The sequence below is a fragment of the Tetrao urogallus genome, assembly GCF_951394365.1.
Source record: "Tetrao urogallus genome assembly, chromosome: 2".
In the NCBI taxonomy this organism is placed as follows: Eukaryota; Metazoa; Chordata; class Aves; order Galliformes; family Phasianidae; genus Tetrao; species Tetrao urogallus.
In genome coordinates, this window is record NC_136814.1 from 108,887,125 (window position 1) to 108,903,258 (window position 16,134).

A 16,134-nucleotide genomic window follows, 5' to 3' on the forward strand; every position below is an offset into this window, starting at 1 on the left:
CACTTAGTCCTCAGTCATTGGAAAGGAGAAAATTTAGTCAGTATTCATAATTAAGAGGGAGTCCAAAGTTCAGATTCATTAGTTTGTAATAATGAAATGTAATGCAAAAAGTGCTTCGCAATTCAAACTTCTACGTTATTGCATTCTGGCTTCCTTGTGTTATTTTTATTCTAGCATAGGAAAGGAAAACAAATCTTCTGTCTGTTTGAACTGAAATAGTTTTCTCTGCTTTAGGTGGGTGCATTATTGTAGCGTATCAAATGGGAAGAAAGGAGTCATTCTTCCTCCTGATGCCAGAGGGGCTGTGACTGTCAGAGCTGGTTGTTCAGACGAGCTCTGGTTTCTGGTGGTTACAGCCAAGCAATCCCTTGTTTTGACTGCAGAGCTTCAGCAAATGCACTGCTGGGGTATCTGAAATATCTGCAATTGGGCTCACTATAAGGCAACGGAATGTATTTAATTAGGCTTGCAGATGTTGAATTTAGGATAATTTTGAGGTTATAAGGGATTACAGGCTGTGTATATGCTGCTTATAGGTACTACAGCAGAACAATGTTTTTGTTTGAAGCAGCAGAATTGGGTGTGTGTATATGTGTGTATATATATATACATATATACATACATACATATATATATATAAACCAGTGAAGACAGAATGTATTGCATAGTCTATGTTACAACTTTGAGTAGTCTGTTGTGAATAAAAAGGGCTTTACCTGTCAGTGAAGACCTACCTCCCTTACATTCTGCTATGATCTTGTTTTCCTCCTGTCTTGAATGACAGAGTGAATAGAGTAGTGCTGGATGGCTGCTGTAGAAGAGTGATTACAGTATGAATATTGAGCTCTGCTTTCAAACAGCAGAGTGAGCTTTAGGACTTTGGTCCCCATGCCATGCGATGTCATGATGTGCTGCTTTGTTTCAGCCAAGGAGTATTGCAGGACAATATTTCCCCATGAAGGTGTAAATGATGAACTGAGTTTTAAAGAAGGAGAGATTATTCAAATTATCAGTAAGGTAAGATGTTCAGTTTCCTGTAACCACTTATTGCTTTTGTAAGTTTTATACTGAAGTAAAGTATGTTAAGTGAAGTATGTGACAGGGGAGTATTGTTGGGCTTGGTAAAATATTTGAGTAGCTTTATGTATTAATGCACATTGTTCTGTTAGGGACCAACCAAAGCCTCCATCCACTAAGATCATACAGTGGATTTCCATGCTACAGTTCTTTTGTTATTGTTTTTCTTCTATCTTAACTTGCCTATTTTTTCCTCAGAAGGGCAGCTTTACTTACTTTCTGCCTTTCAGACCAATAAGCCTGATCATTCACATCAGAATTTCTTTTATTTAGTAGAACTGTGTGCAGTTCCAACCTCACAGAGTATTTACTGAACAAGTTTCCAGTCAAGGAAGACGAGAACATTGACTGCTGTGCGTTGGATCGTAGCTGGTTTTGTTCTCTTCTTCCACTTGCTGATCTTGTCTTCCCTTGAATGAAGTTACAGTACCATTGTTTAGAAAACCAAGTGGCCAAATCTAGTCAGGTCTGAGCTGTTTCCCCTGGCTGAGGTAGCATAGCATTCTTCTGCTGAATGCAGTATTTTGAAAATGGAGTTCCAGGAACACAGCTTTCACTCTCTCTGTTCTGGGAAGAAAAAAAAAAAGGAAATATTAATTGAAATAATCTGCTGTTTGTTTTAGGACACTGGAGAGCCAGGCTGGTGGAGAGGAGAACTCAATGGTAAAGAAGGAGTCTTCCCTGATAATTTTGCTGTTCAAATACAAGAATTTGATAAAGACTTCCCTGTAAGTTCCTGTGTCTTTCATTTAGTAAAACAAAAACGTATCAGCAAGGGTTATGAGACTCCACAGCACATTGTGTTCTTGAAAATACTGATACACATGTTCAGTTTTTAACTGAAGAAGATTATCGAAGAAGAAAGATCTAAAGATTCAACTTTTCTTAAATATTTAATAGAAAGATGCTCATATAGATCTCACATAGAGAAAGGTACAGTGCTGATACTGTGCTGACACGTGTAGCCAATGGCTGAATTAAACTAACAGGTCTGAAAGGAGATGAGCAGTCTGTTCTCTTTCATCTGTAGTCTTGTAAGTGTGCTTGCAAAGAGCTGAAAGACTCATGTACACCCATGCAGGATAGGGTGAATTTGGCTCCATATGAGACCATCTAAATGTCCACGTCTGTGTGTCAGCTGAAAAGGGCTTCAGAACACTGGAAATGAGTGCTGTTGGGTCTGGGACTTGAGACATTGACAGCACATGGCTAGATTTGACTCAGCGGGTCAGGTTAGGAAATAGTGCTTCTATGAGATAGTGGTGAGGGGCTTGGAATGGGCTGCCCAGGGAGGTGGTGCAGTCACCACCCCCAGAGCTGTTCACAGAATGCTCAGATGTTGTACTGAGGTACGTGGTTTGGTGGGAAATATTGAGGGAGGTGGACAGTTGCACTTGGATGATCTTGGAGGCCTTTTCCAACCTTGGTAATTCTGTGATTCTATGGTTTTTGTCAGTTGAAGGAAAGTGAAGAGTGGCTGCCCTGTAAAATGGGGTAATATTCAGTGTTAAATATCAAGTGTGGCACCTTGATATTTAAATCTATTCTGCAGCTGAGGTGCAGCTCTAAGACTCGAAGAAACCTTGTGTTTTGTTCCTGTTCTGGTAACTTGTTGGCTGGGAGATATCAGATGAATACTCGAGTTCTTTGTTTCCTGTCTGCACATTGATTGCCTCCTTTGTGAAGTGCTTTGAAATGAGCTCATAAATAAGCTAGATGTTAGATTATACAAAACAAAAAGCAAATGTGTCTGTCACTGACAGAGAATATCTGTTTTATTTACTTCTTTTACAGAAGCCAAAGAAACCTCCACCTCCAGTGAAAACTCCAGGTCTGTATGATGTGCATGCTGGTAGGTGCCTGTGTAAAAGTAGTGGTAGAGGAAGTAGTAAAATGCAAAAACTGTACATGACTTCAGAAGAAATTCAGAAGTAGCTTTGTATTTCCCAGTGCTGAAGCTGCCCCTAGTCACACTTTGAGGTTACTTTATGCCTTACGTATTTTATTGCTGCTATGTATTGCTGCTGTATATTTTTCCAAATTATGATGGAGCCTACTTGGGAAACAGTGTAATAGGAGCCTACAGTTGAGTAAGACTAAATGAGTGTTATACATGGTATTATCCTCCTTGCAAAGGAGAAAGAATATAAACACAAATTCATGTATGTCGTATTTTTAGTTAGTGACTAAGATAATTAAAGCTCTTTGAGAAATGCCTTTGCTTTGGTTTTATGTGCAGCACCCAAGCCTGAATTGCCCACTGGAGAGAAGAAATTCCCTTTGAGGTCTGAAGAAAAAGGTGAGAGAAGTTTTTGTAGGTTGTAGGTTGTTTGTTTTGTAGGTAGGTGTTGAACTTCGTTAGTTTAGCTGCGCCATGCAACAGGCGTTGTTTGGAATTGTGCAGCTTCCAGCTAACAATACAGTCTAATTTGATCTTAATACCATCTCATGGTGTAGCCATGTTTGTGATGCTATCGAATTGCCTTTTGAGTGATCAGAGGAAGAAACTTGCTTTATTAAATGTGTCCTCCTTGTTATTGCATAGCTTCCTGAAAGATCATCGAATCCCAGCATGGCCTGGGTTGCAAAGGCCCACAGCGCTCCTCCAGTCCCAACCCCCTGCTGTGTGCAGGTCGCCAACCAGCAGCCCAGGCTGCCCAGAGCCACATCCAGCCTGGCCTTGAATAGCCACTATGGAGGCAAAAAGTTCTATTCAATTGTTTGACATTAAAAAGCAAAACAAAACAAAAAAAGCAGAGAGGGAAAATCAAACTTTCAAAGCCTGGTGGTTTAAGACATAATAGGTGTTCCAACACATCTGGCAGGACAAGGGGAAATGGTTTGAAGTTGAGGGAGGGCAGCTGGAGGTTGGATGTCAGGGGGAAGTTGTGTGCTGTGAGAGTGGTGAGGTGCTGGAACAGCTGCCCAGAGAGGCTGTGATGCCCCGTCCATCCCTGGAGGTGTTGGAGGCCAGGTTGGATGGGGCCCTGGGCAGCCTGGGCTGCTGTGAAATGGGGAGGTTGGTGGCCCTGCATGGCACAGGGGGGTTGGAGCTTCGTGATCCTTGAGGCCCCTTCCAGCCCAAACCATGCTATGATTCTATGATTCCACAGAACAGTTTTCCTGCAGCATTTCTTCCATCACAGAAAAGGGCTGTTCTGTACCACACTTTGTTTTTCAGCAGCTGTCACATTCCAGAGCATTTTTGATGTGATGTATTTTTTCCATAATCCGCCAATAAAGTTGAACTCAACTATGTAAAGGTTTTACACATTACAAACAGAACCAGAGAAACTAAACTTATGTCAGTTTAAAGGAACAGCCAAGTGACCACCATTTCTAGCATCGTTCAATTCAGTTCCAGGCTGGATGTGGCTCTGGGCAGCCTGGGCTGCTGGTTGGCGACCTGCACACAGCAGGGGTTGGAGCTGGAGGAGCGCTGTGGGCCTTTGCAACCCAGGCCATGCTGGGATTCTGTGATTCTGTGGATGAGAAGTCAGGAATACAATTTGGTGATGGCATTTCTCTGCCCTATTCATGAACTCACATGTTCTTATCCATAAGCATAATTGTTAAATTTCTCCTTAGCTAAACTGTAGGTGAAATAGAGGTGGGTGATCATCAATACCAGCTGCCACTGAGCGTTAAGAATTTGGATCTTGTAGGAAGCTCGAGAGGGCAGGAGTTACCCCATGAACTGCGTGTTGTACGTAGGGCAGTCAGCACCACCACGTGGCAAAGTCGTGCATTGCCCTGCTACCTCAGGGCTTTCTTTTGGATGTAATGCATTTACTGATGTACAGGCTCACCTTTAAAGTACTGTAATCTTTCACTGTGACCTACTGGGAGTTTTTCAAACTGCCAATGCCAGGTGCATGCCTGACTGAGCTTTGCATGGAGGGCAGAAAGTATTCCTCAGCCTGTGTGTAGGGATCGTGTCAGTTGAATAGTCTTCATTTTTCCATGACTCTCATGAGTTTTGTGTGTCTCACTGGTGACAGGACGAGGGGAAATGGCCTCCAGTGGTGCCAGGGGAGGTTGAGGTTGGATGTCAGGAAACACTTCTGTACAGAAAGGGCTGCTAAGCACTGCCATGGGCTGCCCAGGGAGGTGGTGGAGTCCCCATCCCTGGCTGTGTTTCAAACCGTTTGGATGTGGTGCTCAGGGCCATGATTTAGCGGAGGGCTGGTAGAGTTGGGGTGGGATGGCTGGGCTGGGGTTGGACTCCATCTTCTTTAAGGTCTTTTCCAACCTGATCCTATCATTCCATGATAAGGTATCACTTCAGACACTTGCATATCTGTTTTTTCACTACTACCTGAACCTGGGATTGTTTCTGACAGCAGTTGCTTTGTGAGTGATTAGCATTGAAGGAATCCTAGACAATACAATTTTTGATGTTTTGGTGGCTTAATTTGTCAGATGAAAAAGGAGCTTTGGATCAGAAGCCTTTGAAGCCACATGCTCCTCAAGTACCACCCAAGAAACCCATTCCTCCAAGCAAGTCTAACAGCTTACTGAGAGCGGGGATTCTGCAACTAAAACGTCCAGAAAAGCCTGTTTTGCCATCATCCGTATCCAAGTCAGTGTAACTTTATTTGTGTTTGATATATTTTATATGGCAGTGTGCCACAGGATGAAGAAGTTGTGATTATAGCAGTAATGCGGTATAAAATAATTACTGGATGTTAAGAAAAATGTTATTGTGTTGGGAAAAAATGATTAGAGCCAAAAGTGCAATGTTTCAGCACTTCAGCATAAAGTAGAAGAAAAAAAGGTCAGCACCATGCTGTGCAGAAGGTGCTCAGAGTGGCCATCTTCTCCTTGGGGAAGAAAGCTGTTAGTATGGAGACTGCAGGTTGCTCTCGGGTTGTTCTGAGGTTTGTTTTGAGTATTGTCACTTGACTCACTGTGCAGTTACCCAGGGGATGTAACAGCAAGCAATTGCTCACTCTGAGTTCCAGTTCTCTGAATTTTCTTTCTCCTGAGTTTGAAACGATAATTCACAGAGCTCCAAGAACTTTGCATCAATACAGTCCTTCTCCATCCCCACCCCCTGCTGCAGTTCCCCCCTTTCTGCCTCCAGCCAAGTTGTAGCCAGGTTCTTACCTACCAGTGCAGGTACGTTGTCACTTGACATCTTGGGATGTTTCCCAAGTGGAAATTTTGTCATCTCTGCCCATACTGATTAAGGATGGAAAAAGGAGTCTGTATGCGTTTACAACAGTTGTAGTAAACTGTAGTCCTCTAATAATTGCCAACATCACATTTTAGGGATTTCTGAGTATGTTAAACGTCTGAAATTTAACGTTGCTTCAGGGAGGTGAATGTGGTATTGCTTTTTCTGCTGCCATGTAATTTCCAAATAAAAAAAAAAGTCTGGAACAAGTGTTAAAGAAAGGGAGATGCTGAGGTTGGCATCTAGTCCGTTTGTGTCCTTTGCTTTTATAGCATGGCATAAATGGTGGCAAGACCTGCAAAGGGGGAGGATCACCTCTTCTTTCTTTAATTCCTTGGCTAGGCGTCCAAAGGATGCATAGTAGAAGAGCCACATGTGCAGGACACAGGTCCTGTGTGCAGAAGGAAAGAACTTCTTGGCAGCTTTCTTCTTTGAAGGAGAATTTTGGTGTGAGGGAATCCGAGTGTTTGAATCTGAATATTTCAAGAGAGATTACTGAAGGTGTTATTCAGCTTGCTTGTTTCCTGTAGCACTGAGGTGTGATATTTTAGGTTTAAGTGCAAAAATAGGCCCTGTAGTAAACACACTAAAAGTTTTCAATAATTTTCAAGGGGATTGTGCATGTCTGACAACTCTACGAGAGCTGGAACAGATCATGAACTGGCTTTTATCGTAGTAGAATTGCTTTCTGTAAGACTTTATTTTAAGCAAAGGATTTAAAAAGTGGTGAAATCTGACATATATATATGTATTCTTATTCTTGGCATGTTATAAACTATTGAATGTCATGTCTAGCTGTTGTCACTTTTCTATTTACAGATCTAATGGAGAAGTTGTTCATCTTCGACCAAAATCTGAAATCGAGCCAGTAGCAAAACCAAAGTTGGACTCTGAACAGTTACCAGCGAGACCAAAATCAGTAGAGGTAGATTCACTTGTGGTAAAGAGCTCTCGAGAATCAGGTAAGAAAGCAATAAGAAGTTCTTCTGGGTCTTCCTGCTTGGACTGTGGTGTTTTACAGCCTTAGAATAAGGTCTTGGATTTATTCAAAATGGCTCAGAGTGCAATTATGCCCCTTCTGTTGAAAATGTGTATTTCTGGAGTAGTGCAGGCAGCTCATGTTAAGAATTAGAAAGCAAGGAACAGGTTTCCTAGGGTATTTGGAGGCATAAGCTCTGTTACAGCTATGATAGGGAGGGAAGAACACAGGTATCAGCTTATTCTTCCAATTGGAAAACATGTTTTTTTTGCTATCGCTTTTATCTTGCATTTTGTTCGTTCTGCTCTTGCATTTCAGGTAACTTTTGCATTTCTATCTAACTTGCCTATTTCCAGTAGTGCCATTAACTTTTGCATTTTGTGGTTAAGTTGGCAGCTCCTGTGGGTTATGATTTTCTTTTCCTCAGGTGTAACAATCCTGATATCTTTAATAACCAGAATGGCAACGCAGCAGCTGTCAGACTAGGTATTTGTATATCATAGAATCCTAGGATGGCTGGGGTTGAAAAGGACCACAGTGACCATCCAGTGTCAACCCCCTGCTATGTGCAGGGCCACCAACCACCAGACCAGGCTATGCATGAAAGCTCATTTCAGACAGATATGAAAACAAAACAGAACACACAACTATTCATTCCTATTTGCTGATGTAAGATTTTTACAGGCTCAAATAGAAATTTTAGATTTTGGGATCCAAATTGATGGGAAAAATAAAAACAAAGCATCCAGTGGCTGCCAGAACGTGCTCTGGAATTTGCAGCTTGATATGGATTGGCTCTTGCTCCTAACAATCTGAGATGTCTAAATCACAACAGGTTGAGCACTGTGTGGATTACTGGAGGGGATGTTAAAGGCTTTACCATGACTGACCCACAGCAGCTAGCAGGGCTGCAGGCCGGAGGCGTTCGAAGCCAAAGGTGCTGCAGCATTGGCAAAGCAAGAAGCTGCTATTTGAGGAGAGCCCTCTGTTGTGTTCAAGTGCCCCTGTTTAGAATTATCTGCACCTCCTGGTGTTGGTTTTCCTATGTTTTTAACAAAGAGTCCAAGCTTCAGCTAGCAGAACGTGAAGCACCTCGTGCTCTGTGCGCGTGCTGCTGTGTGTGCACCCAGTGCAGCAGCTGCTGCTATTAGGATGCTCTGAGGACACCAGGCCCTTTCATATTGTTTAATCTTACAAGAACTAAAAATCTTAAGCTAATTAAATACTGAGAAAACCAAACCGTATGTCTGGGGTGGGCACTTCTGGATGTTCTTGCAGGTGCTGACATTACCAGCACTATTATTATTATTTTTTTTTGGAAGTGATGAGTTTCTTGTAAACCAATTCATTTAATTATGAGGTTCAGCAAATTGGTTTGACCCTTAAGTGTGGAAAGTTCAGTCACTTCCAATTTACCTTTAATTGAGCGGAGGGTGGAGCTGTGAATGCTGTGTATATACAGGGGGATGGAGAAAAAAACCTAAAAACTGCAGGCAAAAAATCAGGCCCCCAGCCATCAGATAAGGAAGGACAGGCAGAAGCATTCAGAAACATTGGTCATGTTGAAATTCCTTCTCCTGAAGCTTGGTTTGAAGAGTGGCATAAGCGTTTCTGTGTTGGGTTGGAATTAAGTACCACCAAAGCTGTAATGCACTTTGCTGAACGTTTAAAGTGGTTCTGTTTCTTCTAGAAATGTTTCTTTTTTCCTGCTTTGTAAAATAATTTTTTTGTTGGGAATCTTTTTCTAGACATTCCTCTCCTTGACTTTTCTTTCCAGATTTTGTTTCCTATCCTGTTTGCCATGTTTCCCTTCTTACGTGTCAGGATCTTACCCTACCCTCCTCCATTTTGGTAAGATAACAATCTATAAGGAAATCCAAATGCTTGATGCCATGCACGTAGCCTCTTCTTAACTTCATAAGCATAATTTTCAGTTGCAGTTATTTGGGTTTCAATTTAAAATGCTTTTTTTTTTTCGTTTATTTGAATGCTTCTTTTCCTTAGCTGTGCAACGAGAAGTTAAGGCTGCTCTTGGGTTAGGAACTCGTACAGGAAAGATAAAGACAAATGACCTCTCCTTAGTCCAGCTGCTGGTAAGCTGGGTGTAGGATCTGCAGTGAAATGTGTGCAATATTTGTAGCACTTAGGGCTGTGTAGATTGAATGGCATTTACCTTCACATACACACAAATAACTGTGCAGTGTTTGGGCACTGGATTCTCTAGTGTTGGCCATTTATTATTGTGAGTCTTGCAAGGTAGCTGCGACAGAAGTTACGTATTGGGATGCTCAATTATAGCAATACCTCATTACTGCTCAGCTGCAAATTTAAATATGATAAAATGTACCTCTGTCCCCTGAGTTCCTGGGCTGCAGTCAATGTAATGTGAGTGACAGGAGTCGGTGCTGCCACATTTTTCCACTCTGTAGATTAATGTCAGGTCTTCTGTAAGATCAGATACATCTCACTTGCAGTGTGGGTTTTGCATCCCAGCATGATGGGCTGTATGAACCCCTTTGGCTTTGCTTCCTTTTGGGAAGGCTTTTTAATCAAGCTGATGGGAATACATTAAAGCTTTCACAAATTGTATCACAGCCTCTCACCTAACTGCATCTCTTCCAGTTCCTGGCAGTTCTACAGAGTAGGGACCCATGTTGAGCCTGCAGAAGAGATGCTTCTAACAGTCTGCCCTACGTAACTGTTAAAGGTTCACTTATCTTTCCTGTGGGAAAGGTGTCCTCTCTCAGCCTTAAAACAACTCCTGGATTGCAGTTATTTCCAGATGTGGTGTGTCATCTTTTGGCACTGTGCTGGAATTCCCTGCAGTGATTGCACACAGGCTGTACGAAAATATTTCTATTGACTGATAAATCACTGCATCCACTGAAGTGGGGGCACAAATTATGAAATTGTGGTGTGTTTCACCAGTATCCCTATTGGTTTCAGCAGAGTCAAGATGTGTCCCAACACACTTGGAAAAGTTGTTTAAGTACTAATAAAAAGCAATTAGAAAGAACACAGCCACACACTCACCCATCTGCAGCTCCTCTGGCCGCAGTGTGCTGGTGGGTTTTAGTGGTGAGCAGCTGCCCAGCACACCAGCTTCTAGTGGAAGGAGCTGCTGAAGGAGGAGGAGACCCCTGGGTTCTGTTTCATCCCTTTGGCTGTTTTAAATCCTACCCTGCTGCAGCCTCAAATTGCATCTGTGTGAATTGCTGTGGTGGTTTTTTCTTCTGGAAACACAACATTCTGCATAAGTTTGTTACTGATACTTTGCTCACGGAGACAGGGCTGCTCTTGCAGACGTTGTAGTAATTCCATGTTACATTCTTACTGCCAAATGGATTATTACGACAGAAGGAGATCATTTACAAATGATTGAAATGGGAGGAAAATGTGTGTGTGTGTATATATATTTTTTTCCTCTCTTCCTGTTACCTTTTCATAGAACACCTAACCCAAACAAGTCCTGCTCCACGTTACGCTTACTGAAGTTTGAGTGAAATCAGTAGGATGTGCTGCTAGGTGATTTTTGCTCGATTTCTAACAAGCAGAGTGCTTTATTGGCACGGACTGTGAGCAAGAGAAGTGCCTTAAGAGTCAGTTCTCCCTCACCCCCTGCTCCATCAGCCCCTTGCATCATCACTCCTCTGTTTCTTCCTACTTTGTTGTTCTTCCCTGCTTTTCTAAAAATTGCAGGCATGGTGACCATGGGTAATAAGGTCACCCACCACCACCTTCATGTTCTCTGCAGTAGAACTGACTGGCAGCACAGCAGGCTGGCAGCTGGTACTGCTACAAATGCTTCCATTCAGAAGGCAGTGGATGATGAAGTGGGAAGTCCAGATATATCTGGAAGATGGGAATGTTTTAAGGACTTAAAAGATAATGAGACACAGTAGTAGATGTTACAATCAGTTAAGCCACTCATTCGAAGGCTTAGATTCCTACAGCTATAAATTAGCTTTGATAATGCAAGTAGAACTTTGTATTAATCAATGATTTCATGTCAGCTGAACACCAAAGTGGCCTGAGTGGTCCAGCCCAGTATTCTTATGGCCTTTTTCTTGTTTGACCTCTTGCTAAAGCTTGAGAACAGTTGAGAAAATAGGGCTGTTGTAGCTTCTGCTAGATAGATTGGGATGCCACGTGAAAACAAGAGGTTGCAAAACAAAACAGAAAACCCAGCAACACTTGGAAGCACCTCTGCTGCACATAGTAATGCTGTGTGACATATTAGTTAAGCATTGAGAGGCCCTAGAACAAGCTTGCTGAATTTGTGCTGTAAAATCATGTCTTACATCCACTCTTAAATAAAAAGCCTGTCTCAATGGATGCCTGTTGGCAGGTAAGGATTGACTGACTGTTGTGGAGACTCAGTAAGAAGCCCAGTTGTTAACTAGGTGAATTACAAATGTTCTGTGTTTGTGTAGATATTTCTCACAGTTGTATCTCCCTGCCAGATGTAAAGAATTTCTATTGGTAAGGGTTGTAAGGGGACTGGTGGGGGGGGGGAAGCAAGATTTCATGTAAGAGAGGTTACTGAGAGCTGAAGTGTGGAGAGTGTAATCAGTGAAAGGTCTGTGTGCTTTAATGAAGTATGAAACGAGGTTCTAAACTCCAGGTTTTATCACTGACTTGGGGCCACGTGGTTTCTGCAAAGTACTGCATACAAGAAACTCCACTGTACAGCCATGTTTGCAGAACGTGACCTTACAGAAAGGACTGTGTCTTGCTGACACACTCACATGAGCCTCTGGATCTACTGTGTTGCTTTTATTTCTGACTCAGTTGCTAAATGGGAGCTTTTGTGCTTTCATGCTTAGTGGGCAATAAGAAAACAGGCTGTTTGCAAGGATTGGAGAGTGCATCTCCCAAAATGATTGTTTTTTTTTTTATTATCATCTCAGAGAACAGTAAAAACTGCATTGTTCTCCAAACACACCAGCTCTGTTTCATGGTGCTGTGTTACTGCAGCACTACTTCAATTAGAGCTTGAATTTAAGTGCTAGACGAATCAATCCTTAGTTTTTTCAAGGGGGAGAGTGACTTCTCTGATATGCCAAAGTCACGTAGTCGTGTTACACAGCTCGTGCGTTGGGTGTGCTGAGAATCTCTGAAGCAATAAGGACTCTGACTATTTACGTGTTTAGTTTTTGTCTCGTGGAAAAATAACGTTAAAAAGGAGCGCGGCAAAACCTTCTGCTCTTGATGGCCTCTGTTCTGTTATCCTTCCCTAGATCTGCTAAGCTTTGATGATGTAATAGCTACCTCAGACAACCTGTCGCATCCCACCGCCAGTCGGCCCAAGATGCCCGGCCGCAGGCTGCCCACGCGCTTCCACTGCGGCAGTGCTGTGAGTATCCTTTGCCCGAGGAGGCTGTGGATGCCCCATCCCTGCAGGCATTCAAGGCCAGGCTGGATGTGGCTCTGGGCAGCCTGGGCTGCTGGTTGGCGACCTGCACACAGCAGGGGTTGTGACTGGAGGAGCGCTGTGGGCCTTTGCAATCCAGGCCGTTCTGTGATTCTGTGATGGTGGTGCATTTGTTCCAGAAGTGAACTCGGATCTGCAGCGATCAGTCCTACCAACTGTTTGCAAATGTACCTGAGAAGAACAGCACAGCTGTGTTGCTCTTTCCAGACCCTTCCTGTTCTGTAGGGTACTGCCAGGTCTCCCAGCAGCACTGGTGGTGCATTGAAGACACAGGCTTTAGCTCCACGAGGCCTTAGCTTAATCTTAGGTTGGAAATGTTGTCAACTGTTAAAGCACGAGGTTGTTAGAGAGAGAAAACAAAGTGGAGTTCTTGATTCTTACATCATTTTACAGATGTATTCAGATAAAGACATACACTATATATATATAGTGATCTGTTTCATAGTTCAGTCACGTCAGCTACCATGTGCTTAACATTAACTGCCTGCTAATGGCTTTGTGCAGTGGAAGTACCTACAGATTGCTCAGAGCACCAAGGACTCGCTCTGCTGAGCGCTGCAGAGAAGCTTGCAAACCCTGCCCGAAGTTTGTTGGGTTTAAATGCAGATCAATGAGCACAGTGGGGAAGGAAAGTTCTGAGCAAGGAAAAAACCCCACGGCAGTCTAGCAATACAAACTTGGTATCAATGGCTTTTTTAGAAACGTGGGCTTTTTCTTTTTTTTTTTCCTTTCCTCCTTATTCTGAAAATGTTCTGAATTGTTGATTTTCCAGGCGAGTCAAAATGACAGTCCAGAAAAAAATTTGAAGGTGCAAAAGGAAGAAGAAGAAAGTGCCAAACCAAAGCCAGTTGAAATGAGAAAGGTAAGACACCATGGAGCCAGAGCCGTGCCGAGCAGCTGGCTGCTGTTTCTCTTGCTTGTGTTACCAGGTCAGGCTGATGCAACCCATCACAGCACAGAGTCCAGAACTGGATGATCTTTAAGGTTTCTTCCCAACCAAGCCATTCTGTAATTCTAAATACAGATGGTAAATTGTGTCTGTACAGCTGAATGCTGTAGCTCCCATAGCAGTACAACCTGTACGCTGTAAGTAGGTAGTTTAGAAAGTTTGCATTGCTTAGCTTTCTACTGATTTATTTTTTCAGCCATCTGTGATGAGTTCATCAGTTCCATCTTCATCTCAGAGACCAAGTTCTGTCATCCTCAACTTTTTTCCTGGAGAAACCCAACCTAAAGTTGAAACGGATAATTCACAGGCTTCTGTGGAAGAGCTCAGGGCTCAGATTCATGATTTGATGAATTTAGTAGATGCACTGAGAAAAGAACACGGGTGAGTATTTCCCTTCCCAACCTACAAATGGTTACATCTGTTAACGTCTTCTAAGTGTCTTTAATGCCAAACTGTAATTCTGTCTTTAGTTTTAGAACACAGACATTTGTTCTGGACCTGTTTAAGTGATGATCTGTGCTATAACTAACCCAGCTGTTAGAGTTTTGAACAGGCTGTGAAACTTCTGGGCTGGTTAGCCTCCAAAACAGTCCATGATGAGTGCAGGAGCTTAATGAATTAATTTGTTCAGAGATGTAGTGATCGTTCTTATCTGAATCCAGTTATGAAACAAAGCATTCTATGAGTTTTCTGCTCTAAACAATTTCTCTTCTACGTGGAGAAGTTGCCAGGTTAGTTTGAATTCATCTCTCCAGACAGAGTAACTGTAGGAATGTTTCTGAAATAGCCCACTGAAAATCCTGACTCAAAGTCAGGGATGGAGCTCCTGGAAGCTCCTGGTGCAGCAGATTGGAACCCCTGGGCATGAGTGGGTCTGCAGTTGTATATGTTTGGTTTGTAAGATGGAGCATCAGACTTGTGTGAATCCCTCTTGTGAAACGGAAACAAGGCCTGTGCTTCCCCCTCCTCTAACTTTGCTTTCTGTTACTTTATAAATTATTAGGAGAGAACTGGAAAAACTAAAGAAGGATTTGGAAGAAGAAAAGCTGATGCGAAGTAATCTGGAGGTAATGTGAGCAATTCAAAGGAAGAACAAAAGATTTAGGAGCATATATACCTTGCTCAGGAATTTGATTGTGGAGGAAGGTCTTAAAGGACCCTCTCAACATTTCCTGCAGTGATTTGCTGGGGTGTAACTGCAGGAATGCCTCACATGGCAGGTAGATCTGCGCAGGAGATTCACAGTTCCTCTTAGGTCAGCTCTTTTTGTTTGGGAAATAATCACCTTTAACTGTTTGTGTGTTGGAATATCAGGTGAGTGCTGCTAGATTCTGCGCTGTGCTGGAGATGTGTCACAGTGGGACGTGTTCCAAGAGACACCATACAGAGTTTGGATGAATTTAAAATATGTATCATCAAAAGAGAAATAGGAAAACGTCAGCTTTCCTAAATTCTTGATGGTCCGTCTAGAGAAAGCCAAAAAGAATAGAATGCATCTGAAAAACTTCCCTCTGGGCATCACCCACCTCAGATTCTTGATGAAAGCAAGCTGCGTTATGGTATCATGTTATTAACTTAATAGGATGAGCTCGTTATAGAAAAATACTTTGGTCTGATACGAATGGGCATTATCTTTGTGAAACAGCACTTCTTATTGACTTAAAGCTGCTTTCAAATCTGGAGGAGAAATTCTGGCAAGTTCTCTTGAATGCATCTCTGAAGCTGCCTGGAGTATGGGCGTCAAGAGGAAGCAAGCTGCTTGTTTCTCCTAAATCCATTTGATGAAATAAAGGTTAAAACCAGCATGCTGTCCTGCATGAAGGCTGTTCTAGGAAGCCAGCCTGATCCAGTGCATCATTACACAGAGACACACTGAGAGACTTCACCCTTCAGCTTTGTTACTGTGTCATTCAGACTGAGTCGATCCGCCTCTGTGTACCACAAGTGCAGGCAAATCTCTAATGATTGTAAATTCCTGCTCATTAAGCAGCCTGGTAGCATAGCAGCAGCCATAAATATTGAGCTGCCAGTGCTTCTGTGTTACGATTTCATTTACTTAAAGCTCTTTGAGGCTGGTGAAAGCTATGTAGACTTCAGATTGTTGTGGCTCTAACGCTGACTTTTCTTTCCAAACTGTTTTCCAGCTTGAAATAGAAAAACTGAAGAAAGCAGTGATGTCTACATGATGCGCCCATGGACTGGATGTCTTCAACTTGCCAGGAATGCAAAGCTGAACACGAGTAGAACTGACTCCCTTATTTCTCATTATGGATGCTGGAGTTCTACAGTCTTAAGGAAATATAGTGCAACAAAGGAATATAGTCTTTTATTCAGAGATAAAAAACAAAAGAGAAAAATGGTGTAATTTTCTTGCCAATATAAAAGAGGCCTTATTTCTTACTGTGCTGGAATTGCAGACCTTTATTTTTTTGGTTTGCTTGACAATACTACTGAATCTGTATAAAGAGGAGAGGGAATTCTTAATAGATTTTTATTGAATATCTGTAGCTTAATTT

At 42.4% G+C, this 16,134-nt stretch overlaps 1 protein-coding gene across 1 annotated transcript in view; it reads left to right on the forward strand.

Annotated features, from left to right (window-relative positions):
• CD2AP (CD2 associated protein) overlaps window positions 1-15,804 on the forward strand; it is a gene marked incomplete at both ends in the record, with an annotated part of 58,063 nt that extends 42,259 nt beyond the window's left edge. Inside the window, 11 exons of the mRNA XM_079550415.1 lie at window positions 926-1,017; window positions 1,701-1,805; window positions 2,872-2,908; window positions 3,317-3,391; window positions 5,500-5,659; window positions 7,076-7,218; window positions 12,476-12,591; window positions 13,442-13,531; window positions 13,815-13,999; window positions 14,622-14,685; window positions 15,763-15,804. Of these exons, the coding sequence (XP_079406541.1) occupies window positions 926-1,017; window positions 1,701-1,805; window positions 2,872-2,908; window positions 3,317-3,391; window positions 5,500-5,659; window positions 7,076-7,218; window positions 12,476-12,591; window positions 13,442-13,531; window positions 13,815-13,999; window positions 14,622-14,685; window positions 15,763-15,804 (1,109 nt within the window). The remainder of the gene's footprint in view (window positions 1-925; window positions 1,018-1,700; window positions 1,806-2,871; window positions 2,909-3,316; window positions 3,392-5,499; window positions 5,660-7,075; window positions 7,219-12,475; window positions 12,592-13,441; window positions 13,532-13,814; window positions 14,000-14,621; window positions 14,686-15,762) is intronic.
• Between the last annotated feature and the right edge of the window lie 330 nt (window positions 15,805-16,134).